This window comes from Molossus molossus, unplaced genomic scaffold, assembly GCF_014108415.1.
Source record: "Molossus molossus isolate mMolMol1 unplaced genomic scaffold, mMolMol1.p scaffold_m16_p_11, whole genome shotgun sequence".
In the NCBI taxonomy this organism is placed as follows: domain Eukaryota; kingdom Metazoa; phylum Chordata; class Mammalia; order Chiroptera; family Molossidae; genus Molossus; species Molossus molossus.
The window spans coordinates 47,028,454-47,055,272 of record NW_023425346.1 but is presented as its reverse complement, the minus strand read 5'-3'; the positions used below and the strand labels follow the sequence as shown (position 1 = coordinate 47,055,272).

Sequence of the window (26,819 nt, the reverse complement as noted above, 5' to 3'; positions counted from 1 at the left end):
ATCATGTTACATAGTGAAAACTATTCACTATCATTTCTAGAGTGATGCAAGTCAATAATTTTGGTAACGGTATAGCTGTGAAATAAAGTAATAAAATTCATAATTGTTCTTCTACTTTGACTTTTTCTAGATGTATTGAACAAAAATTTAAGCGCTGTCCTCCCCTGCCTACCACCAGTGTCATAATAGTTTTTCATAATGAAGCGTGGTCCACGCTGATTAGAACGGTCCACAGTGTGCTCTATTCTTCACCTGCAATACTGCTGAAGGAGATCATTCTGGTGGATGATGCTAGTGTAGATGGTAAGAAAGAACATGCCAATTAGATTGTTTCCCAAGTAAATCCATGTGGTGGTGTCCAAAGTCTATTTAGTAATATTGTACTCCCTGTATGCCATTTCAGAGCTTGACTATATAGCTTGGATGGTATCCATATTCAAATATTTTATTCTTCAAAAATATATAAAACACCATTATTGATAACTTTCAAGTCCTCAGTGGAACACTTTTATTTATTTATTTGAATTATGCTTTTATTGATTTTTTTTTTTTAAAGAGAGAGGAAGGGAGAGAGAGAGAAAAACATCAATGGGAGAGAGAAACATCAGTAAGCTGCCTCCTGCACACTTCCTACTGGGGATTGAGCCTGCAACCTGGGCATGTGCCCTGACTGGGAATCGGACCTGGATCTCTCAGTTCATGGGACAACACTCAATCCACTGATCCACACTGGCCAGGCCTCAGGGGAACACTTTTATTGTGAGGCTTAGTCGTTAACAGCTCAGACTTGAGACTGGAGTCAGGCTGCCTTGATGTTAATCCCAGCTCTGGTCCTAACCAGCTGTGTAACTTGGGTAAGTTATTTAACCCCCCTATGCCTCCATTTCACTATCTGTAAAATGGAAAAAAATGCCACACTTCATCAAATTTATTGTACGATATGTAATTAGTTTATATACCAGTAGTATAAAAAGCCCTCACAGCCACTTAAACTAAGATAACACTGATTATAAGAAGTATTTAACTGTGCAGTTTAGAATTGAGAAAATATATAAATACATAATTATTAGGGTTGTTTTGAAGATTAGATGAGTTGATAGAAATAATATATAATTAATGATGTAAATGAGTAGTTAAAAATCACTAATGAGTCACCACATTCTGTTCTATTTTGCTCTTAAATTTTCCAATATTGTTTACAAAGTTGGCCAAATTCTTTAATACATAGCTCCTTAAAATTACAAGAGGCACTTACTGAATTACATATTTTAAATTGGAATCACAAGGCTAATTTGACAAATATTCTATTTTGCTAAGTTTTCAAACATTACAAGCATTTTAAATACCCAACAGACATAGGTTGTTTCAATGATTACAAAATTTATTCCAGAATGAGTATAGTTTGCAGCCAAATTCCTTAAGGACAAATTTTATCTCCAACACTAATTAGCTGTTTACGCATCTGTAAAATGGGGTGATATTCTTTCATCAAATTCAAAGCAACATTTGTGGTAAGATAAACCATTACTTAATGTACCATAAGAAAAAAAGAAAGGGAAATGTTATCAACGATGAGATGTATAGAGACTTCAGAAATGGGAATAAGTGAATAAAGCATAAAACTATTAACCTATTTATTTCTAATATACAATTATTTATCTATTTCTATAATTCTAAAACACTCCTATGGTTTCAAAATAAAATCTCCCTGAGTGAATTGAGGTTATGTTCCCAAGTTAAAGTATCATCTAGGAATAAGTTTGCTTATCACTGGGAGATTTCTGACTTGGATGTGAGACATATTTACTAAAGGGGGAAGTTTTATAATCCCAGTCCCCTACATACAATTACACACTTTATCCAGATCTCTGATTTGAATCTTTAATCCTCTTAGTCAGGTTACTTTACCACTCAGTTGTAATCAACTAACTTACTGCTTGATCTGTTCTGAACATTTTCTTATTCTTTCTACTTGGACTGAAGTCCATAGAGTTTAAAGTGACATCTGATTAACTTCTGCATACCTCATATGTTTTACTTTCAACAATAACTGCTTTATCTGAGAAATCTTTCCCTCTTTGATTTCTTAAACTTTATTTTTAGAAGATTTTTATTTTGCTTGATTTTCAAGTAGTGAGACAATAGGAATATAGTAAGGCTACTTCTCGTAAGCATTCAGTTGAAAGAAACTTTATTATTTAATTGCACAAAGAAAATTAATAGAATTAAAGGAAATCAAAATGAAAAGTGACATTCTTAATCTTCCTGTTTCAACCATTTTAATATTTTCCTTTTTAAATCACTATCTAAATAAATATTGAATGTTTATCTAATTATACTCATGTCAGAAATCTAGTTATGAAATCTGACATATCATATAACCTTGTTATTAGCTCATTTATTTTTACCTTCAAAACTTTATTTTTAATGGCAAGTACGGACTAGATGCATTTTACTTAACCCTTCACCTTTATTCACTTCATATTATTACTCTACATTCTACTGCAATGAAAATGCTTGCAGTTCCATTATTTTTCTTTTGAATTATATCTATGGATAAGTCAGAAGTAGGACTGCTTGATCAAAAGGGTCTGAGTATTTTTATAATTTTTATAGCAATTAACAATCAATTTGGAACAGTTTTCTTGGCGAGGGCTATCTTTGCATACTAGTGTAACGTGTCTTACTGAATCAAAGAGCCGTCTAATGAATATCCACTGTGGAAAATGTGTCCCTGCTTGCTGTGAGTAGCTTGTGAAGTAGAAACCGCAGTCCCTGATTCCAACTGGCTTAGGGAGAAGCAGCATAAATGTGTGGGTAATAAAGTAAGAGACATAGTTAAATACCAATGATAGCAAAACAGAAGATAATCAACACTTAACAGAGCATAGGCCCTGTTTTAAATGCTTAGTCACACAGTAACCTCTCATTTTAGCCTCCTAACAGTCCCCTGTAAGGGTAAATCCTATCATCATCAACTTATAGATAAGAAACTGAGTTACAAAAAGATGAGATAATTTGCCCAAAGTCACACAGCTAAAAGTAATGGTGCTATAAATTGAACTGAGGTCTGATTTCATAGCTTTGTGCTTTTAACCTCACAAAAATTGAGATGTAGATGGGGACTAAATTTAGGGGGCAGATAAGACTATATGGGAAGTTTCGAAGGTGTTCATAAATAAAAATTTTTAAAAATTCAAACAGTTTATTGGGACTTTTTTTTTTAATGGAATCTGTAGTAACTACAGTTTTTAAAAATCTCCATTAATACTTTTGAAATGTTTTTATTTTATAAGTTTCTGTTTTACAAGTCTAGGATTAAAGCAGAAATATCCATAATTATATTTTTAAGACAAATTACAATCCTGCTTGTCTTGCAGAAAATTAATTGTGAGGTATGTACTTAGAAGGTGTTTAAAAAGTTAATCTATTACTCTGAGACAACAATGTTTATATTTGTTTTTAAACTAAAATTGTTCCTAGATTCTTACTTTATGAATGTTTAAGCTTTGAGTAACAGCTCTATTATCTGCATCACTGGAGAACTTAAAAAACATATATAATCACAGATGAAGCCATCTACATTTGCTTCTGAAATCTGACAGAAGCAGACATCTGCCATAGAACATTTATTTATGTTCTCAATATTCCCTAATCTTTATTGAGGCTATCTTATGGGCCCAAGAAGCCCTCTGAAAGAACTGCCTTATATGCTCAACGAGAAATCAAAATTTAGTGATGAAAAGCAGGCTTAAGAAATCGTTTAAAAATATGAACACTTGACTGACTTGATTAATGTGTTTTCTTTTACCTACTGTCTTAACTCTTGCTTATAATATGCTTCATCCAAATTGGAATATTGAATACCTAAAATTATATATCTATTAGTAAAATTTTGCCTAAGTTTAGCTTCATTCCTGATTCACATGCTCTCTTATTCTTTCATATTTTTACTGGAAAAAATTCTGTGTCAGGAGACTCCAAAGCTTTCGAAAATTTTCTGCTGACTGTAGAAATATTCCCAAACTTCTGTAGCCCTGGTCTTTCTTACTCTCTTTTGCTCGACATTATGGTCTTAAGTTATTTTGATCATTGCCTTAGTATCAGAATCCTTTTGATACTGGGTGTTTTTCTTCCAATTTCCAAATTAAATAACAATTTTTAAAAGCATTAAATGTCTTTTTGGCTCAATTTAGTTTCTTTACTTCCTCAGATGTCTCAATGAATTTTCTTAACTCCTGGGGTATGCTCCATTTGAAGTCTCTCATTTTGCCCCAAAGTATTGATAGAGTATATACAGAATATATGTTATAATGTTACATGTTACTGTAGTTCACAAGATTTGGATATACAGCTTTTTTTTTCAATAAAGAGTTAAAGTATAATTTTCATCTTAATGGAAGAATATGTGTAATCTTAACAGTTAACATGTAGGTATTTTTAATGAATGTGTAGGTATTTTTGTCCTGTAGTTTATTAGTTTTTATATATCATATATAAAAATAAACTTAAGAAGAGTTAATCCTGATTTTTTTTTCTTTCAGAGTACTTACATGATAAACTAGAGGAATATATAAAACAATTTTCTATAGTAAAAATAGTCAGACAAAAAGAGAGAAAAGGTCTGATCACTGCACGGTTGCTAGGAGCAACAGCAGCAACAGCTGAAACGCTCACATTTTTAGATGCTCACTGTAAGTATATATCTGTAGACATAGTTGTAATATTTTTCCTCCCCCTACCCCCTAATTTAAAAGGTAAGGAAGTCTTTGCTTTAAATGCCTAATTGCATTTTCTTTAACATCCTTTTCAACTGGTGATTATAGTAATGACAGCCCAAGCAGATTGCAGCTCTGCATAGGAACTTCCTTTCACTTATGCAAATTTCTTACCTTCTTTGCTATTAAGGTTCCTCAACTTTAATGTCTTCCAGTGACCAGCTTCCCCATGGAGTTATCCTTGCCTAGAATTTTTTTCAGATGCTCATTCTGTAGGGGGAAAAAAAAAGTGTTTTTTATTTTTTTAAATTATCTTTCTTGATTTCTATAATTTAAAATAAGTGAAAGTTTTGCTTGTTTAAATATAGTCAACCCCTATCATTAAACTTTGTTCCTGTACTCACATTTTTAAGTTGTGTATTTCAGTTCTTTTTTTTTTTTCCCTCCAAAGATTCACATACTGCTTGTGCTGAGTTAGGGGTTCTTCCTCCCAACTTCTGATATCTCTCCCATGAATTTTTTTTTTTATCCTCACCCGAGGACATTTTTCCATTTTTTGTACAGACAGAGTGGGAGGGAGAGAGAGGAAGAGAGAGAGAGGGAAACATCGATGTGAAAGGGACACATCGAGTGGCCGCCACCCGCACGACCAACCAGGGCCGGGGACAAACTGCAACCAAGGTACATGCCCTTAGCGGGAACCTAACCCGGGTCTCTCCGGACCACAGGCGGACACTCTAACCGCTGAGCCAAACTGGCCAGGGCTCTCCCATGAATTTTGTCAGTTTTTGTTGCTGCTGGGTTTTTTTTCCTTTGTATTTTAATGTTTGTTGTTGTTGGTTTTATTTTCCAGTGTCAATGATTTTCAGTAAAGGATTTAGAAGGTATTTTTAGAGTCAATGTTTAATGTACATGATAGGTATTAATGAAATGTCACTTTGTCCCTTCAGCTCTAAGTTTAGTGGGTGTTACTTTTGTATGAGTGTTTAGCTTTGGATTTGCCAGTCCTTGGTTGTGTTTGACTCAGCAAGTGGTAGCAAGCTTATACTAATTGTCACAGAAGGACTTTCAGATTTGCTGGAGTCTTTAGAGCTAACACATCCTGTATTCTCTCAGTAAAAGCCACTTAAAAAAATGAAGAGAGATCTAAGATAATCCAAGAGAGGTGATTTTAAAGGAAATGATCCATTCTTCAGTATGCTCTCTCTTTCCAAAATTACGATAATGTCAGACTGGGCATTCTTCCCTGCCTGAAGAATGTATCTGATGTTCCTTCAGGACCATGACTGCGGAACTCCCCCTGCTGGGAGCCCTGAGTAGGACTGCACATGCCTGCGTTTCCTGAACTCTGTTTTGTGACCAGGGCCCAGACCTTTCATAGTATTCCTTTGCTCCACCTTCCATTAAGGTTGGGACAGATTTGACTGTTCCTTGTCCTCTAACTGCTAAAATCAGAATATTCTGACTCTTGACTTACTTTCTCAAGATCCAGTCAGAAAAATGAAAAATTTGATTACTATATTTTACTCAGGGAGACGAGTTTAAGTCAAAACATATTTAGGGCTAGGTGGTATGGATCAGAAAAAGTTATCTTTGATTCATGGCCCATTAGAAAGAGAAAGCTCATCTGGAACTTAAATATGCCAGTATCATTTTGCTACCTGTCAAAGGTAAAAACAGATTGTCATGTGTAGGAAAGTTTTCCTAAGAATGCTGAATCTTACTTTACTTTTCAACTCCTACCCTAATCTCTTCACAAGAAGCCTTTAAAAAATCTCCCCCTATATAAGCGTTCAAAGCATAAATAACTTTGTTCTCATTTCTCTCTAAACCCACTCCCTCAAAACCAAAGAAAAAAAACCTGTTGTCATTGAATTAATTAAATATGTTCCTTCTAGGCGAGTGTTTTTATGGTTGGTTAGAACCTTTGTTGGCCAGAATAGCTGAGAACTACACTGCCGTTGTGAGTCCAGATATCGCGTCCATAGATATGAACACATTTGAATTCAACAAACCCTCTCCTTACGGAAGTAACCATAACCGGGGAAATTTTGACTGGAGCCTTTCTTTTGGCTGGGAAGCACTTCCTGATCATGAGAGGCAAAGAAGGAAAGATGAAACCTACCCAATTAAGTAAGTTGATTGCTCACAAAGTCAGTATATATGTATATATATGCAAGCTTTGCTTTTTACAGTAATTGCCAACAAAATAAAGAACACACACATTCTATATGTAGGGAATAGAGAATTCATTTATTTATGTGCCTACACATGATGTTGCTGAGCACGAACTAGAATAGCTCTTGTGCCTTCTTCATAATTATTACTTAAGAATCTTTAAACTTGGTTAGAAGATATGTAATCATTTGACTCTGTTGAGAAAGGGTACTTAAAGTACCCCCTCCCCACCTTGACTTTGAAGATAGCATTTTTAGCCTTTATTCATCTATGTAAGAACTTCTTACATAGAAATTAGAATCTTTAATATGTTTGTGAATTTAATATTGTTCTTTAAATATATATTTTTTCTTATTTGGTTTTTATAGTAAAATTTGGCAATGGGTTATTTTTCAGAACACCCACTTTTGCAGGAGGTCTTTTTTCCATATCAAAAGAATACTTTGAATATATTGGAACTTACGATGAAGAAATGGAAATCTGGGGAGGTGAAAATATAGAAATGTCTTTCAGAGTAAGTTTATAAACAGCATACATATGAAACAATGAAATATATATTTTGTTCTAACTGGCTGATACAGATTACCGTGGATGTGTGCAATCTTTTCATGTTGTGCTTTCTAAAATTTAATTGCTAGAAATTTTAGAATAGGATATTTCCTTTAAAAATGTAACTTAATATATTTATTTCTTGCTGCCCATGTAACAAGAGGAATCAGTTAAATGCCTGTGTCCAGGCAATAACACCAATTAATGCACTTGTAGCTACTGAATTCCAGCCAAGATAAATATAATTAAATCTAGTGCTTCAGGAAATAAGTTGATTATCAAGGGAGTCAGAATGGAAAAAAACATTTATGTATAATTTAAAAGGACATTGAACTTAACTTTTTGGCTTAAATTGGTCCCCCCCCCCCCCCTACAGATGAAAAGTTAATATGAGAAACAAAACAAAGGCTTTGGATGGTCTCCACATGTACTTGCTTGATTTCATGAATTTGTTATCTGCAATGACTTTGTCATTCATTTTCATCCTGTAGGCTGAAATGTAGTGGAAAAATAACAACTAGAAGTGAGCAGATTTTAAGTTTTGGCTCTGACTCCATCACGTAATGGCAGTGACAATCTTAGCCAAGTTTGAACTGCTTAAGGGCAGGGGTCTTGTTTTATTTATTTCAGTATTCCCAACCTGTAACACATGTTAGATCTCAAGCACAGTTTGTTGAATTAAACATATCACTGAGTTTTCTCATTTCTTTAAAAGACAAAAGCAGAGAGAGAATTTGATCACTTGCCCTAATACTAGCGCATGCTATGAAACATTATTTTAAATCATTTGCTTCGTGTTTATTTATGGTAGAACTGATTGTCAAGATATTTACCTGAATGGGCATTGATTTAATGATTTGCCATTTTATTTAGAGTTAATGCAAGGAAGTTTTTTTGTTTTTGTTTTTGTTTTGTTTTGTTTTGTTTTACTATCTTTAAATAAGTATGAGGTTTTATAAAAAAAATAATGACCAATTACTTTATAAGTTTAATAGATTTTACTTTGGTAATAATGACTATCCAGAATTCTCGTCTTCACTCACAGTTGCTTCATAAGCAATCATAGAGTATGGGCTCACTTACTCCAAGACGGCTAGAAGAGAGACTGTTCAAGTGAAGTAACCATATAAGTTGTATAAGACAGAAGTCAAATGCAAAAGAGCCTTTGATCTTCTGTGTATATTAGAGAGCTTGCATAATTGTTTGCAAAAAAGAAATTTTGGAATTCATTTTTATGAAAGATCTGAAATAATTTCATTTGATTTCTGAAAATTTGCATTTGTTGACATTAGTATACCATTTAATAAAATTGTTCTTTATATTTAAGAACTTAAGCTGAACTGACAGGGGGCAAAGCCTATCTGTGAAGTTGTGATTAACCTCTTTTCTATATTTTGCTTTTATTAATATCTTAAAGGTGAACTTAAAAAGCAACACTCTGGTTTTTCTAAAATACTGTAAATTTAAACAAATATCATTAATTATCAGGTATGGCAATGTGGTGGGCAGTTGGAGATTATGCCTTGCTCTGTTGTTGGACATGTTTTTCGCAGCAAAAGCCCTCATACCTTTCCAAAAGGCACTCAGGTGATTGCTCGCAACCAAGTTCGCCTTGCAGAAGTCTGGATGGATGAATATAAGGAAATATTTTACAGGAGAAACACAGATGCAGCAAAAATTGTTAAACAAGTAAGTTAGAGCTAAGTAATTCAATTACAATAAAAATCCTTTCCCAAGTTTGCACGTTCTTTTACTTATTTGATTAACTCAAGCACAAACTATTTTTATTTTTTATTTTTTTTATTTTTTTTTTTTTAATTTTTTTTTATCCTCACTTGAGGACATTTTTTCATTTTTTTTTTTTTTTTTGTTAGGATAGAGTAGAAGGGAAAGAGAGGAAGAGAGTGAGAAACATCGACGTGAAGGGACACATCGAGTGGCTGCCACCCGCACGACCAACCAGGGCCGGGGACAAACTGCAACCGAAGTACGTGCCCTTAGCGGGAACCGAACCCGGGTCTCTCTGGACCGCAGGCCGACGCTCTAACCGCTGAGCCAAACTGGCCAGGGCAAGAACAAACTATTTTTAAAAGCTGATCTTGAAGCTGGCTTTTTTAACTCTTAAAATATGTAATTTGTGATGCCAGTTTAAATTTTTTTAAGGAAAATTGAATAAACAGTTTTGTTGTTGTTAATCCTTACCTGAGGCTATTTTCCCATTGATTTTTTTTTTTTTTTTTTTTTTTTTACATAGAGTAGTAGAAGAGAGAGAGAGAAACATAGATATGAGACACATCAGTTGGTTGCCTCCCGCATGACCCTTGACCGAGAATTGAACCCATGACCCTTCCATCCTCAGGCCCATGCTCTAACCGCTGAGCCAAACTGGCCAGGGTGAGTAAACTGCTTTTAAAAAATGTAGACATTCTCCTTGATATTATCCTTTATACTATTGGAAGCCATTTAGTTTTGTAACTGCCTTGGTTCAATATTTTTCTCAAAGAAGATAAGATTAAGTGGAATTGTTTTCAACTGGTTTTAGGTGATGTGATTAACACTTAAATCAAGGTGCTAAGTGGTTTTTTTTGAACTGGAGATAAAGACAGTGTCAGAATATACCAGGCGTATTAAGGCTTTTTTTTTTCTCTTAAGTTCTGGTTCCACTACACATTGGAGGGGTCACCTTGGCAAAGTCCCTTTGAGACTCTTAATTAGTGACAGCACTTCCTCCATAAGCTGGATGTGGGATGTGTGCTCAGCCAATTCTCTTCTCTGTCCTTCCCTGTCTTAAGAGAGGAAATAGTTGCCTATCTCCCAGAGTAGCTGTGAAATAAGGAAATAAGTGCTAACAAATGTTTGGTACTGTTGTTATTGCCTGTCAGATAAGAGCTCTGCAGAATCATGGTGACTGATACAGGAGAACTGAGTTCCACTAGTTGTCACATTGGATGTGTAAATGAACTAGACGATTTAAGAACATGCTCAGTGACGGGTACACAACTCTCTTTATAAGAAACAGTGCTGTTTTGGGGGAGGGGGCAGTATATTATTGGGTTTAAAGGGCATCATGTTGAGGGTCATGAAGATCTGGTTCCCACTTTTCACCTTTTCTTTGGCCTTTAGTGTGTCCATGTAACAGTTCAGAAGGATGCAAGGTCAGAGCACTGCCGAGTTAGATTGCTGTCTTTTACCCAAGGCCACCAAGACAGATTGTGTACTGCGCAAGTGTACTTGGCTAAGCAGGCAAAAATACAGCTTATGCTCTTGTCACCCACAAAGAGGAGAGTCAGCAAGCAACCCCTCCCTGGTACAGGGCAAATAGCTCTATGTTGTAAAAGGTGTAAGCTAGCCAAAAGTCTTTTATAGAGTTTTATACTTTTTGCTAAAACACCTGGGTTTAAGACTTAGAAGTTGGCAGGGAAAATATTTTCTGTAGTTGAGCTGACAAGCTTGAGAATTTACCTTTTCGTATATTTAGGCACCAAATATAATATAATTTTCTTCAAAATTTTACCTACAGACTAAATTCCTTTTCAGTTTAATAGTTTTTTATTTTTTTAAAAGTTGTTTGGTCCAGCCGGTGTGGCTCAGTGGTTGAGTGTTGATCCATATACCAGGAGGTCACCAGTTCAATTCCCGATCAGAGCACATGCCCAGGTTGTGGGCCCGATCCCCAGTGGGGGGCATGCAGGAGGCAGCCGATTGATGTTTCTATCTCTCTCCCTTCCACTCTCTCTTTCTAACATCAATAAATTAAATAAATAAATAAATAAATAAATAAATAAATAAATAAATAAATAAAGTTGTTTGCTTAGTCCCTTAAAATAAAGGAAAATAAAATGTGATTGACTAAAATCTTACCTTTTTCTGGCAATACGATGTTATTGCTAGGATATTATTAGGGATGGTGTTAGGAGTAAACCACACCCATAAAACTAGAAAAAAGTATTCCCATCTGTGTTGTATTTTTTTGTGGTCTTGACCAGAGAAAAGGTATAAATTACATTATGTGTTGGCACTTTCTCAATACATGCTTTCTCACGCCTCACTTTACAGATCATTTTTGGGATCAATTTTGAATGCTCCCACTACCATTTCTTTGCTCATAGCTGTTTGCTAGAGATCTTTGTCCTATGGGGGAGGTTTGTGGTGCGTAGGAAGAATAAATGAAATAGCACCACAGTGGTACCTGATTCTCTTCGAAGCCAGAAATGAGCAGGCAGGTATACCTGTTGCCTGAATGAATGATGAGTGCAGTTAAATTTAATCTTACATTTAGCCCAGACATTATTATTTTTTTAACCCTTACCTGAAGATATTTTTCCATTTATCTTCAGATAGAGTGGGAGGGAGGGAGAGAGGGAGAGAGAGAGAAACATTCACGTGAGAGGGACACGTCGACTGGTTGCCTCCTTCACAACCCTGACCAGGACCGTGGATGAACTGCAACCAAGGTACATGCCCTTGACCGGAATCTAACCCGCAACTCTTTGGTCTGTGGGCCGAGGCTCTAACCACTGAATCAAACTGGCCAGGGCTAGCCTAGAAATTTTTTTAAGACCTAAAGATAAATACAAATAGTAGCATTTGAAGTACTTTACCAGTGTTGTTTTGATTAAGCCTTCTCTTCACTTGTTATCTTTCTCCAGAAATCATTTGGTGATCTTTCAAAAAGGTTTGAGATAAAGCACCGCCTTCAATGTAAAAATTTTACATGGTATCTAAACAATATTTATCCAGAAGTATATGTGCCAGACCTTAATCCTGTTATAGCTGGATATGTGAGTATTTTCTTGTTCTTTTTTACTTGGTCTACTCCTGGCCACCAACATTTATGTGGTTCAGGGAAAATTGCTGAAATACTTTCTGGTTGTTTGCTTTTGAGATTTTTACACTATTATTATTTACACTACTTCTTGAAATCAGTTGAAAAATATATTAACCACATAGATTTGAAAAAGTTTTTAAACTTGAAATTTTTTCTTTAGATTAAAAGTGTTGGTCAGCCTATATGTCTGGATGTAGGAGAAAATAATCAAGGAGGCAAGCCATTAATTTTATACACGTGTCATGGACTTGGGGGAAACCAGGTGAGCCCTGCTTCCTTCTCATTGGTCCCTTCTCATTGGTCATACAAATCCAAGTAAGTTGTCCCATATTTTTCAGAAGTCCTAAATCAGTTCTATAGTCACATAAGTGATGTATGAAATGTTTTTAGATTAAGTTTGGCAATTTATATTGACATTGTAGAGTGCTTTATTTTGATTTTTACTCTGGTTCTGAAAACAATTTAAAGTTGCTTACCCATTTAGTAGAAAGGTACAAGAGGAAATAATGCAATAATGCCCTTAGAAATAAAAAGTGGGATCTTTTGTGTGAACTTTGATATTGTGTGACTATTGGTGTGATGATTTTGCAAAATTATACATAAAAGCTATATTTAACTGGATTCAATAGTATATTACATCATATTAATACTAAAAAATCAGCTTTATAAGTTACTTTGGTAGGCCATAATAAATGTTCTAAAAAGTATGTTCTTGATTCTCTTTGATTGATGACATCTCTGCTTATTACCACATTTTCACTGTTTTTAGCAATTTAGACTCTAATGTCAAATGTCACTATTTGGCCTACTATGAGTAGAGAACATATTAAAATATTATTTCGAGTTTTTACCTTTCTTTCCTTGTCTTTTACAAGTGAACTCCTGAAATGATTAGACTCTATTAATTCAACAAATTCATGAAGTGACCCCTGCATGTCAGATACTCCGTTGGGGTCAAACCATTTCGATTCTAACTCCTTCAGGAAATCAACATTTCAAAACCAGTGGTTACAGTCAGGATGATAAGATCTGGGGTAAAATATTCAGAGTGCCCTGTGAATATGGAGAAGGGCATCTGAATTAGACTTGGTGCCCATACATTTGTTTTGGAAAGATGCCATTTGAAAACATGTTTTGAAAGGTACATAGGAGTTAGTGAGGTGGGAATGAGAATGGAACAAGAAAACTGTGAAGAAGGGTGTACTAAGGAGAGAAGCTGGTATGTCTTTTTTTGGGGGAATTACAGGTGTAGAGTTCAAGATGTATATGAGGGATTTTCACAAAATTAAATACAATATCCTGTTTTAACAGGATGAGACTTTGATGATGTCAGTTTTAAGAAGAAAGGATCAATTTATCTCCTGGTCCATGTTCTTCCATGTTTTCCTACTCCTTAACCTCATCTTAATTTATTTCCAGTCCTTATCCAAACCAAGCAGTCCACTGAGGGCAGATGATTCAGATGCCCAGACGCAACAGCTAGTGAACAGTGTTTATTGCTAGATGGTTAATGTGTAATTCTGAAATGGGATGGAGATGCACATCCATGCATGTGTGTATGGTATATACACATATATGCATATTTAAAAATTTTCCTTTTTGTTTATATATTAGAAGAAAAGTAACTGTATGAATAGTTGCATTCTTTTGGAACTAACACTGGACTGTGCTAGGAAAAATTAAGGTCTTGAGCAATAAGAAATATTTCCTCATTTGTAAAATTCTTCTCACTAAAGGTAAATACTTAATAAATTTCCCTCAGGCTTTCTCTAGCATTACATTGATTTTTATCATAAAAGTTGAGGATATATATGACACACTGTTCTATGTGTTTTTCTCTATCATTGCCATAAAGATGTTTTTATAGTTTAGTCTCTGGAGAAATAATTCAAATATTCTTCCAATGAATATTTGTTTAGAGCCTCTAATGAAACACACACTGTTATAGTAGTGAAAGAGACAGAGTCCCTGCTTTGGTGGAGCTAGTGTTTAGAAGGAAAGGAAACAAACAAGAAGTATGTAATTTTGAGTATGAAGAAAAATAAAGCAGGGTAGGGTGTGTGTGTGTGTGTGTGTGTGTGTGTGTGTGTAGGGGAGTAATTTTGAAGGTTCAGAAAGCCCTGTTTGAGAAGGTGACTTCAGAATGGAAGCCTGAAGGGGTTGGGAGAGGAACCATTTTCCAGGGAAAAAGCATCCTGGCAAAGGGAGTACAGTGGGCCAGAGGCCCAGTGGCAGGTGCGTGGAGCACACACAAGGCTAGCGTGAGTGGAGCAGCGTGGTCCAAGGAGAGAAGTGTGGGAAATGAGGGTGGCGACATCAATGAGGGTCCTGGTCCTGTAGGCTCTGCAGGCCTTCTTAAGGACCAGGGATTTAATTCTGAGTGACAGAAGCCATCTGAGGGTTTTGAGCAGGAGAAGCCTATTTTCTGGTTTATATTTAAGAAGGTAACTCTGGCTTCTATCCCCCTAACCCAGCCATCAGTTTTATATTGGCTCATTTCTTTCCAGTCAAGCCTCACATTTAAACTACTTTGCGAATTTTAGTTTCCCATGCTAAACGTTTTTGTGAGATGTCATCTAACGTAATCGTTTCCTCATGCGCTTTTCTACTGCTTTGACCAGATAATGATATTTTTATGACTGAAGGTTCATTGTAATGGTATTTGTATATGCCAAGTAAGAATAAGTATTTTGATGAGGTGACTAAATTGACAAGTAAACTGTGCAATGCAGTCTAAGTCATAAAGGTTTTTTAACACAGTGTTTTGCTTCTTCCACTTTTTCTCCCAGGGTATTCTTTCTGGTTCTAAGTTACATGTTTAGCCAATGCTCTCAGCTAGCTAATTCTATACTCTTTTTTGTTGTTGTTGCCTAAGTATCTTCAGCTAGTTTCCATTTCTTATAATAATGTCCCTTTTAACGATTAAAAGAGTTATAATATGAGTGAAGTGAAATACTGAACAGCCTTTCTTACCATCTTTGAAATCCTTAGATTTATTTATTTATTTTTTTTGGGTACATGCCCCTAGTGGGAACCAAACCTGGGACTCTCTGGTCCACAGACCGACGCTCTTACCACTGAGCCAAACCAGCCAGGGCAGATTTATTTTTCTTAAAGATGTATGACCAGAGTGCTGTTTTCATGATCTAGACCCATTTCCTTTCAATGTCTCCATCTGAAGAACTACCAGTTATAAAAATGACTGACATTATATTTGTGGAAGGAGGTAAATTAAGCATGAGACTAAGACCAAGGAAGCTCAAGATTAGTTCAGCTAATATTTGTAGAGTGTCTACTCTAATATGTCTAAAAGGGTTTCGAACAGTCTCTGCCTAGGACATAATAAGGCCTCAATAAATATTAGTGCTAAGACTAATTATTTCACTACTGAAAATCAATTATAATTCAGCTATTTTATTTTTAGTATGTCACCATTATGAAATCTTTGATTTGTGATGAGTGTTATTACTAGTCATACTTCCTGACTTTGGTCTGTAGTGAAGCTAGCTATACACACAATTCTAATAGAGTGCAATAAAAGTTATCTTTGAGGGACTGTGGGAACCCTAAAAAGGATGTAATTTTGTGCAGTAGGACAAATTCATGGAAACCAAAAAGAAAGAATGTAATATTTGAATTGGCCTTTTGAAGACTAAAAAGGAGTTAGCTGGCATAGAAGGACCCACAAGGATATTCCAGGCAGAGCGCAGCACAGCATAGTCTTAGAGTTATGGATACAGATGTTCTGCATTGGTAGAATTGTGTGAAAAGAGTATAGTATATAACTGGGGCATTGGTTGATAAAAGATTGAAAATGGAAGTTTCATGTACCAATTAAGGAGTGTGGACTTTATCTTAGCAACGGCAGTGACTCACTTTAGCAGGGGAGGGAGGGGATCAGATAAATGTTCTAATAGACTAACAGTGAATTGAAGCAGAGTGAGTTTCCATTTACTCAGGCAGCAGAGTGAATTGAAGTATAGGAGCAGAAATTGAAGATAACTGGAGGTGTTGCAGCAGAGATTTTGAGTGCCTGAACAAGAGAAGTGGGGATATGGAAGTAAGGATGGTGGGATGGTAACATCTGAGAGAAAAATTCAGTAGGACAAAGGGACTAATTAACTGGATCGATGGGGAGAAAGAATCATCAGTCTAGTAACAATAGCTAAAATGTATTGAATGCCTACCATGAGCTAGTTATTGTCGTGGTTTGCATGTATTAACCTATTTCTCTTAATAAAACTAAGGAGTAGGAGCTATTAAATTACCCACCTTATAGCCAAGGAAACGGAGGCATGGAAAGTATCCCTTTTAAATGTCGTGGTTTAAATAAAAATGCCAGGAATTGAGATGAATCAGAGAGAAGGAACATTTTTGAAGAGAAAGAGGCAGTTAAGGTACCTGCTAGACCTTTCCAGTCCCTTTTCTGGGGAGTATCTGTCCTAACCTCCATTCTACCTGAAAAGGTTACAGTATCTTCTATCATAAAAAACTCAGCTTATGTTTCTGATACCAATTTTTATTGTATTTTGTTGAAGTAGACATGACTTCATTATTCAGTAAGTTGCTGACTTTTTTTTTTTCCATTGAACTGTTATTTTGCAACTGAACATCTAGGGTGCTTCTGTCAGTAACAGCAGTCTTTTTCTTATAGTACTTTGAATACTCTGCTCAACATGAAATTAGACATAACATCCAGAAGGAATTATGTCTCCATGCTGCTCAAGGTCCTGTTCTACTGAAGGCATGTTCCTACAAAGGTCACAAGACAGTTGCCGTTGGAGAACAGATATGGGAGATCCAAAAGGTACCTTAGTACAGTTAATTCACCCCTTTATGTAATTACTATTTTAAATAGCCCTAACTGTTTATCTGGGAAAATACGTGAAACATATTGTATTAATGTTATCCTTCAGAAATTTTCAGCTTTTATTAACTTTGTTATTGTTTGCCTACATGTGATAAAAGAGACTGTATTCCTCTGGCCGGTGTTGCTCAGTGATTAGAGTGTCAGACCGCACACTAGAGGGTCTCAGGTTTGCCCAGACAAGGGCATGTACCTGGTTTGCGGTTCATCCCTGGCCCCTGTCAGGGTGCATGTGGGAGGCAACCAGTCGATGTGTGTCTTTCACATTGATGTTTCTCTTTCTCCCCTTCTCTCCCTCCTTCCTTTCCTTCCACTGTCTCTAAAAATCAATGGAAAAAATGTCCTTGGGATTAATGAGAGAGAGAGAGAGAGAGAGAGAGAGAGAGAGAGAGACTGTATCTATGAGTTAAGTACTCTTAGGAACAAAATAATTGGAAAGTTTCTTAGTTAAAGCATGATTTGTACAGATGAACACTTCTGTGAATTATTAATAGTTGTTGACAGTATTTGTCTTTTTAAAGTTTCTTATAGTGCTTCTTGTAATAGGCACAATTTTTTTTTTGGCAGAGAGAAAAGGAAACCATTATTTGTTTCTTACCTAAAAATGCTTAATTCTTTCTTTCCCCATTTCAGTACTTCTTTGTGTGAATCTAGAACTGAGAGAATACATAAAAGATCTTGTTTGGTTTTAAAAACATATCTTAGGGCTTAGCTGGAACCTAGTAATTCTTACCTGAAAATTGTTTTGTACAATGCAAAACACTATAAGACTGTCTTTTATGACTTACATTTTTTAAAAAGAGTTTGTCACTTATGGATATATAAATGGAATGTTTCTTGTTTGAAAACTTGATGGAAACCTTGCTCTGTGTACCTCTCTTCATGTATACAGTGCCTTCTATAGTGGCACAAACAGTGCTGGTTACCCCAGAAACCAAGATTTTATCAGACAGAGTTGATCTTAGAAAGAAGAATGGTGTATATTTGGTGTGCAGGTCTCCCTTTAGCTTCAATGAGACCATAAAGTAGTGTTTGTACTTATCAGTTAACTAAGAGTCTTAAAACTTAATGTCTGTTGTGTTTCCTTTTATTCTAGGATCAACTTCTATATAATCCATTCTTAAAGATGTGCCTTTCAGCGAATGGAGAGCATCCAAACTTAGTGCCATGCAATCCATCGGATCCACTCCAAAAATGGATTTTTAACCAAAATGATTAAGTGTTCCTTAAAATTAAGGAGTTAAAAAAGGAGATATTTTTTCTCATAAAACTGTGACTAGGCATACACTGTAGTTTTTGAAAATTATGCAAAAGCAGCTAATTGTAACTTATTCCAAGTGCATTTTTCTTATTTATATCTTACAATGTCTCTGTAGCATTAATACAGAAATCTCTTGTCTCCATTTCAAAGCACAATAATTAATAATACCAAAGACTCTTTTGAAATGTCCAGATGTAGGGGAAGAGATGTTTACAGTATGATGATGATAATTTTCCAAGTCAAGTGATGTTTGTGTGTTTTGTACACTTGAGAATATACATAGCTACATTCACACACTCACAACTTAAAATATTCTAGTTTTTTGGGGGAAGGGAGAAAGATTTGATACTGTATTTTTTAACTACATACAAATGGATCAATTAAGGTCAAACATTGGCCTTTGTATACATACCAGGAAATTTTTATAGATCTAGAATTTATTACATGAAAATGCAGGTAAACATTTTTTTTTTTTTTGCCATTTGTTTACTTATATGTCAAATGTTTCCTTAAACATGGAATTAAATAAATAAGCAGAAAACTATTTTTGACACTTTGATTTCTTTGCAAATTTAAAACTATTTTTAGTCTGAAGTCCACTTGACTTGAAGCACTTAAGTCTTTCTTAAAAGACTTTTCTTAAGTAACAATACTGTGTTTTCCCAAATCAATTAAAAAGACTTTATAACTTACTATCTGTTGAAAAGTTGTCTTCTTCCTTTCTGTTAGTCTCTTTTTTCTTACCCAAATTCACTAATCTTGAATATTTGCGAAATTGAATCTTAAATGCAGAATACTTGACTCATTTAAAGCTAAATTTTATTTGTTACTGATTTAAGTCAATTTGTTAACTGTTCAATTAATAGATTGTCTTTGTAACAAATTTTTTTCCCCCCAAAACCCTTATTTCTCTCTATGTGGAAAACACAATAAAACAAATCCTTACTATTGTAATCACTGGATCTAAGTATTTTTCTCTTTTGGATAAATACCTGATTGACAGTAGGTGGGGGAAGCGTGAATTTGGTCTCCTGAATTCTAAGCACTGATTGTAGAGCCATCAGATATTTCTCAAGAAAAACTCACACATAAAAAATGGGAATGGAGGATTCCATGTTATATGTTTAGAAAATTTTGTACTGATTTCTGGTAACTTTCCTTGAGCATTGATAGAACAATTTTTTTTTAATGTGATGCTTATTTAGGAGTTAGCATTTTTTTCTTTTGGGCCATCTTATATACAGATCTCTTGTATTCTTACTTAAGAAGTAACATATGATTGGCTTTCTATTTTAAATCCAGCAAAGCCTCAGTTGTACAAAAGAAAAATTTTAAATTATTGGTCCCATCTTCTCATTATTTATAACTTTGAAATTGCATTTTAAATAACCTGCATTTTTTTTTTTTTATCCTCACCGAGGACATTTTTTTTTCATTTTTTGTTCAGATAGAGTGGGAGGGAGAGAGAGAGAAAAAAATCATCGACGTGAAAGGGACACATCGAGTGGCTGCCACCCGCACGACACAACCAGGGCCCAACCAGGGCCCAACCAGGGCCGGGGACAAACTGCAACCCAGGTACATGCCCTTAGCGGGAACCGAACCCGGGTCTCTCTGGACCGCAGGCCGACGCTCTAACTGCTGAGCCAAACCAGCCAGGGCAAAAAACCTGCATTCTTTAATTTATTACAATGCAAACTTTTATTTCAATTCAAGTACCTTTCACTATGTGTCTAACTATGTGACAAGTTATGGTAGGCAGAGTAAGATTTACATTGCCTTTGAGCTTAGGTCTTATGGAGCAGGAAAAAAAGACAAATAATTTTGAAATAGTATAATGAGTGACATTACGATGTTATATCTATTTTATGATGTGGATGCCAGCTCATTCATATTTGATATTGATTTAATAAGTAAAGATATTTCTTTATTGCTATAATATTCTAATATGTAAGGTGAAATATACACCAGTGACCACTTACGTATACAACCTCTGTTTCTCAGTTTGTTACTCTGGAGCAGCGATTTGCAACCAGTGTACATGACATGCTGTATGCTGCAAAAATTTTTAAAACATGTGATACCTGACTATTTAATCAGAGGCACTGACATCTTTCCCCTTAGATTGTCAAATAAAAAAATAACAACAGCTGACACAACAATAGATGTCCGGAGGGAATAAGTCAAAATTATACCTTGTTTTTCAGTCAGATATTATATACTTTTTGGTGTGCTGCAGAATTTTATTTTATTTTTTTTTTTTTTTTTTTTTTTTTATTTTTATTTTTTTTTTTCACCATTTGTGAAACATTTATTATGTGTCAGATACAAAGTGCTTTATTTTTTTTTTTTTTATTAATTTTTATTTATTTTTTTGTTACAGATATTTTACCTTTTTACCCCATTGGCACCCCCCACCCCACCCCCTCCACCCTGTCCCCGGCTTAGTTGTCCATGTCCATTGGTCATGCATACATGCCTATAAGTTCTGTGGTTTATCTCTTCCCACCCCCCCACCCCCCATCCCCTCTTCTGAGGGATGTCAGTCTGTGCCCTACTTCCATGTGTCTGGGTCTACTGTATTCCTCAGACTGTTATGTTCATTATATTCCGTATATAAGTGAGATCATGTGGTATTTGTCTTTTTCTGCTTGGCTTCTTTCACTTAGGATAATACTTTCCAGGTCCCTCCATGTCGTCTCAAAGGATAAGAGATCTTTCTTTCTTACCGCTGCATAGTACTCCATTGTGTATATGTACCACAGCTTTTTGATCCATTCGTCTACTGGTGGACACTTGGGCTGTTTCCAGATCTTAGCTATTGTAAATAGTGCTGCTATGAACATGGGGGTACATATATTCTTCCTGATTGGTGTTTCAGGCTTCTTAGGGTATATTCCCAGCAGTGGGATCACTGGGTCAAATGGAAGTTCAATTTTTAATTTTTTGAGGTAGCACCATATTGTTTTCCATAGCGGCTGCACCAGTCTGCATTCCCACCAGCAGTGTATTAGAGTTCCCTTTTCTCCACACCCTCGCCAACACTTGTTGTTTGATGATTTGTTGATGGCGGCCATTCTGACAGGTGTGCTGCAGAATTTTAGTAATTAGTTTATGTGTGCCATGAGATGAGAAGGGTTGAAAATTGCTGCTCTAGAGTGAACATCCAGGAGAAAATGTTATTCTTAGAATTTGTTATATCTCATTATACAAAACAAAACAAATTCTCAAAGGTATTTTATCAAAGAACTGAAGTAAAGCATACTAAAAAAAAAAACAAAAACAAACTTGAGTGCCTTTTGTATATTAGTCACATGCTGTCAAGACAAGAGCCAACCTAAATCTGTTTAATTAGGTTGATGGGTTTATGGCTGTGTTACAAGCATTGAGAAGGGAGAGTTCTTACCTGATTTGGGAGCCCAAGGCTGTTGCTCGAGTGTCATTTAACTCATTTCACTAGGGATTTGTCCTTCTGGGTCAGGTAGTATCTTTTAAAAGTCTGAATAGGAAGTTATTTATGAAACCTGGTTGACTTGATATGCTTTTTATGATGTGCTCTTGTGAAACTGTGGAACTCTTGCTCAGTTTGAAGCTACTGTGGCAAATGCTGCAGAAGACCTGACATGTTGCCTTTTTCCAGAGGACCAAGGCCCCAGAACTCTAGATTGGGTACCTATACTGCCAAACCTGTTAGGAGTCAACCTGATGGGTGGGCTCACTGAAAACCAGGATATGACCACACAACCAGTAGAAAAAAACAAGCAATACACTAAAATTGCCTATTACTACAACCAATAATGATAACTTTTAAGTTGCTGTATTGCCAAAGAATTGGCCTTGCTGTTCACAATTTAATTAAATACTATGTAAACCATAAACATATCAGAGCAAAAGGTGTAGGCAGCAGCTATTTCTAAGAAAACAAGGTTGAATGCTTTGGGAAAACTAGAAAAATATCCAATTATTGTTTTAAATGTGGCTAAATTATATGTGGATGAGAATTATAAAAGATAGGGAAAACAAAAATCTAGGAAGATTCTGTGCTAAAATTGCTTCACAATAGGCTTTGGGTCTCAACCTTCCTAATGCTGTGACCATTTAATATAGTTCCTCATGTTGTGGAACCATAAAATTATTTTTGTTGCTACTTCATAACTGTAATTTTGCTACTGTTATGTCTTAGGCGACCCCTGTGAAAAGGTTGTTCGACCCCCAAAAGGGATTGCGACCCACAGGTTGAGAACCGCTGCAGAGAAAGCAAAACACAGTGTCTTCAGGTGATGGATTTTAGTGTGGTTTGTGCAGGAAAGATGTTACAATTATCATAAACCAATTCATACTGAAATAAAAGGCCTTGGCCTTACAATGGAATATTTGTGAAGGAATTAATGTACACTGTGTGTGTGTGTTTTAAGTTAAAATATTTGATATGTATCTTCATTTTAATGGCTTTCTGTTTTATTTTTTAATTTATTTTTGTTACAGATGTTTCTCCTTTTGCCCCCATTGACATCCCCCTCCCGACCTCCTCTCCTCTGCCCCCCCCCCCCCCGCATTGTTATTTGTATCCATTGGTTAAGCATACATGCATATAAGTTCTTTGGGTTATCTCTTCCTTCCCTGACCCAACATCCCCCTCTTCTGATGTTTGTCAGTCTGTATTCTACTACTATGTCTCTGGGTCTATTTTGTTCATCACCTTATTTTGTTAATTATATTCCACAAATAAGTGAGATCATGTGGTATTTGTCTTTCTCTGATTGGCTCATTTCGCTTAGCATAATACTCTCCGGTCCCTCCATGTTTTCTCAAAGGATAAGATATCTTTCTTACAGCTGCAAAGTGTTCCATTGCATATATGTACCACAGCTTTTTATCTATCATCTATTGATGGACATTTGGGCTGTTTCCAGATTTTAGCAATTGTATATAGTGCTGCTATGAACATGGGGGTACATATATTCTTTCTGATTGGTGTTTCAGGCTTCTTAGGGTATATTCATAAAAGTGGGATCACGAGACCGAAAAATGGCGGCGGAGTGAACAGAGCTACACAGACCGTCTCCCAGAACCAAACTGGAATTACAACTATAACACAGACAAATCGACGGGAAAAACCAACAGAAAAGCAGCTTGCAAGGACCATACAACGAGGGACACTGACTCCATCCCGGTAGGCTTGCGAAGGCGCGAGACGGGGCTGGGAGCCCACGGTCGGCAGCTCGGCAGCGGCCTTAGCTATAAGCGGCGCCCGCAGGTTACACTCCCAGGCGGCCCCGCAGCGCAGCCGGGACTGAGGCTAAAACAGCCACAGCCACTCACCTTGGGCTCCGGCAGAGGGAGGGCAGACTGGACTGGAACTGTGTCGGGACACTCGGGGTTTGGAGGGCTCTCGGAGCTTTGGCTGAGTGCAGCCACTCAGGACGGTGGCCACATTGCTTCTTCCCAGGGCTCTGAGAGAGGCAGCAGCCCCTCCCTCGGAGATCCAACCCCACCCTGTGGGCCATTGAAGTGTTAATTGAGGCTCACTAAGGACCAGCATCTGCCCCACCCTCCTGAAAGCCCCTTGGCTGAGCACCAGAGGGAGTTTTTCAATCAACTGACAACCCAAAACTCATCAATTAACCTAGACTGCTAGCTTCCAGGCAAAAAGCTAGAGGATAACAGTACGTTTCCTGGGCTGGCAGCTTTAACCAGGAAAGTAAGACTTGACAGTGGTGTTCAACGCGGGTCCTCCCTCGCTCATCTAAACACAGGAGAGGGAGCCACAAACAGCAGAACACCAACACCCACAGGGAGAACTTGACAGGCTCCAAAGCCCAGAGTGATAGCTAAAATGGTGAAACACAGAAACAGAAGCCAAATGAAAGAGCAAACCACCTCCACCGAAGATGAGATCAATGTGGAGCAATTAGGCATGTTAACAGAGCTAGAATTCAGAGCCATGATCTTGAGGAAGCTGAACAGCATGAGTAAGGACATAGAGACACTGAAAATAAGCCAAATGGAAATTAAAAACCAACAAGAAGAGATAAAAAATGACATATCCGAAATGAAAAACACATTGGAAGGTTTAAAAAGCAGAGTAGGGGAAGCTGAGGACCGGATCAGCGAATTAGAAGACAGGGTAGAAAAAATCAACCAATCAGAAAAACAAAAGGAAAAAACTATTAAAAAACAGGAAGACAGCTTAAGAGAACTATGGGACAACTGGAAACGTAATAATATTCGCATCATAGGAGTCCCCGAAGAAGAAGAAAAGGAGCAAGGGATAGAGAATATATTCAAAAAAATAGTGAGAGAAAACTTCCCTAATTTGGTGAAGGAAGAAGGCATTCAAGTTCAAGAAGCACAGAGAGTCCCAAGTAAGAAGAACCCAAACAGGCCCACACCAAGACACATAGTAATTAAAATGCCACAAATTAAAGACAAAGAGAGAATCCTAAAAGCAGCAAGAGATAAGCAACAGGTTACCTACAAAGGGAACCCCATAAGGCTCTCAGCTGACTTCTCACAAGAAACACTACAGGCCAGAAGGGAATGGCATGAAGTAATCAAAGTCATGAAAAACAAGAATCTGAATCCAAGACTACTCTACCCAGCAAGGCTATCATTCAAAATAGAAGATCAAATAAAGAGCTTCCCAGACAAAAAAAAGCTAAGGGAATACATTAGCACCAAACCAGCACTGCAAGAAATGTTAAAAGGACTGCTGTAATTAGCAGTAGAAATGGGAACAAAAATAGAACCACACTAAACAAAAATGGCAATAAATAAGTACATATCAATAATCACCTTAAACGTAAATGGACTGAATGCTCCCATAAAGAGACACAGAGTAGCTGATTGGATAAGAAAGCATGACTCATCTATATGTTGTTTACAAGAGACCCATCTCTCAACAAAAGACTCACATAGGTTGAAAGTGAAGGGATGGAAAAAAATTTTCCAAGCAAATGGAAAGCAAAAAAAAGCTGGGGTAGCAATTCTCATATCTGATAAAATAGATTTCAAAATGAAGACCATAACTAGAGACAAAGACAGCCACTACATAATATTGAAAGGATCTATCCAACAGGAAGATATAACCTTGATAAACATATATGCACCCAATATAGGAGCACCAAAATATATTAAAAATCTTCTGGAGGACTTCCAAGGAGAAATCGACAACAATACAATCATAGCTGGGGACTTCAACACCCCGTTGACAGCACTGGATAGATCCTCTAGGCAAAAAATTAGCAAGGAAACAGAGACTCTAAATGAAGCACTAGACCAAATGGATTTAATAGATATCTACAGAGAATTACACCCCAAAACTACAGAATACACATTCTTCTCAAGTGCACATGGGACATTCTCAAAGATAGACCACATGATAGGACACAAACTAAATCTCTACAAGTTCAAGAAGATTGAAATCATATCAAGCATCTTCTCAGATCACAATGGCATGAAACTAGAAATCAACTGCAACAAGAACATGCAAAGACATTTCAACACATGGAGGCTAAATAGCATGTTATTAAACAATGAATGGGTCACCGAGGAGATCAAGGAAGAAATCAAAAACTTCCTGGAAACCAATGAAAATGAACACACAACAACACAAAATCTATGGGATGCAGCGAAAGCAGTTCTGAGAGGGAAGTTCATAGCACTACAGGCCTACCTCAAAAAACAAGAAAAATTTCTAATTGACTGTCTAACCTCACAACTTAAAGAATTAGAAAGCAAACAAAAAGAAAACCCCAGAGCAAGTAGAAGGAAGGAAATAGTAAAGATCAGAGCAGAAATAAATGACATAGAGACCAAAAAAACAATTCAAAGGATCAATGAAACAAAGAGCTGGTTTTTCGAAAAGATAAACAAGATTGATGGACCCTTAGCTAGACTCACCAAGAAACAAAGAGAGAGAACCCAAATACACAAAATCAGAAATGAAAGAGGAGAAGTAACAACCAACACCACGGAAATACAAAAGATCATTAACAACTATTATGAACAACTATATGGCAACAAATTCGACAATCTCAGCGAAATGGACAAATTTCTAGAAACACACAGTCTCCCAAAACTATTCCCGGAAGAGATAGAAAACTTGAACAGACCAATAACAACTAAGGAAATTGAAGAGGTAATCAAGACTCTCCCAGCAAACAAAAGCCCAGGCCCAGATGGTTTCACGGGGGAGTTTTACCGAACATTCAAAAAAGAACTAACACCCATTCTCCTCAAACTATTTCAAAAAATTCAAGAAGAAGGAAGACTTCCAAACACGTTCTATGAGGCCAGCATAATTCTAATTCCAAAACCAGAAAAAGACACTACGAAGAAAGAAAACTACAGGCCAATATCCCTGATGAACATAGATGCCAAAATCCTGAACAAAATACTAGCAAATCGGATCCAGAA

The 26,819-nt window shown here is 36.3% G+C and overlaps 1 protein-coding gene across 2 annotated transcripts in view; it reads left to right on the top strand.

The window, feature by feature from the left end:
- Window positions 1-19,355, top strand: part of GALNT3 (polypeptide N-acetylgalactosaminyltransferase 3) — a 47,969-nt gene extending 28,614 nt beyond the window's left edge. The window contains exons 3-11 of one of the 2 annotated variants that reach the window (XR_004958689.1): window positions 131-303; window positions 4,545-4,694; window positions 6,617-6,851; window positions 7,293-7,410; window positions 8,934-9,134; window positions 12,095-12,226; window positions 12,434-12,588; window positions 16,928-17,080; window positions 18,237-18,322. Coding sequence is in view for 1 of the 2 variants with exons in the window: in XM_036254548.1 (XP_036110441.1) it covers window positions 131-303; window positions 4,545-4,694; window positions 6,617-6,851; window positions 7,293-7,410; window positions 8,934-9,134; window positions 12,095-12,226; window positions 12,434-12,535; window positions 16,928-17,080; window positions 18,237-18,359 (1,387 nt within the window). In the remaining variant the exon portion in view is untranslated. Of the gene's footprint in view, window positions 1-130; window positions 304-4,544; window positions 4,695-6,616; window positions 6,852-7,292; window positions 7,411-8,933; window positions 9,135-12,094; window positions 12,227-12,433; window positions 12,589-16,927; window positions 17,081-18,236 lie in introns of both variants that reach the window. The other variant, XM_036254548.1, reaches the window with a different exon arrangement.
- Window positions 19,356-26,819: the final 7,464 nt, after the last annotated feature.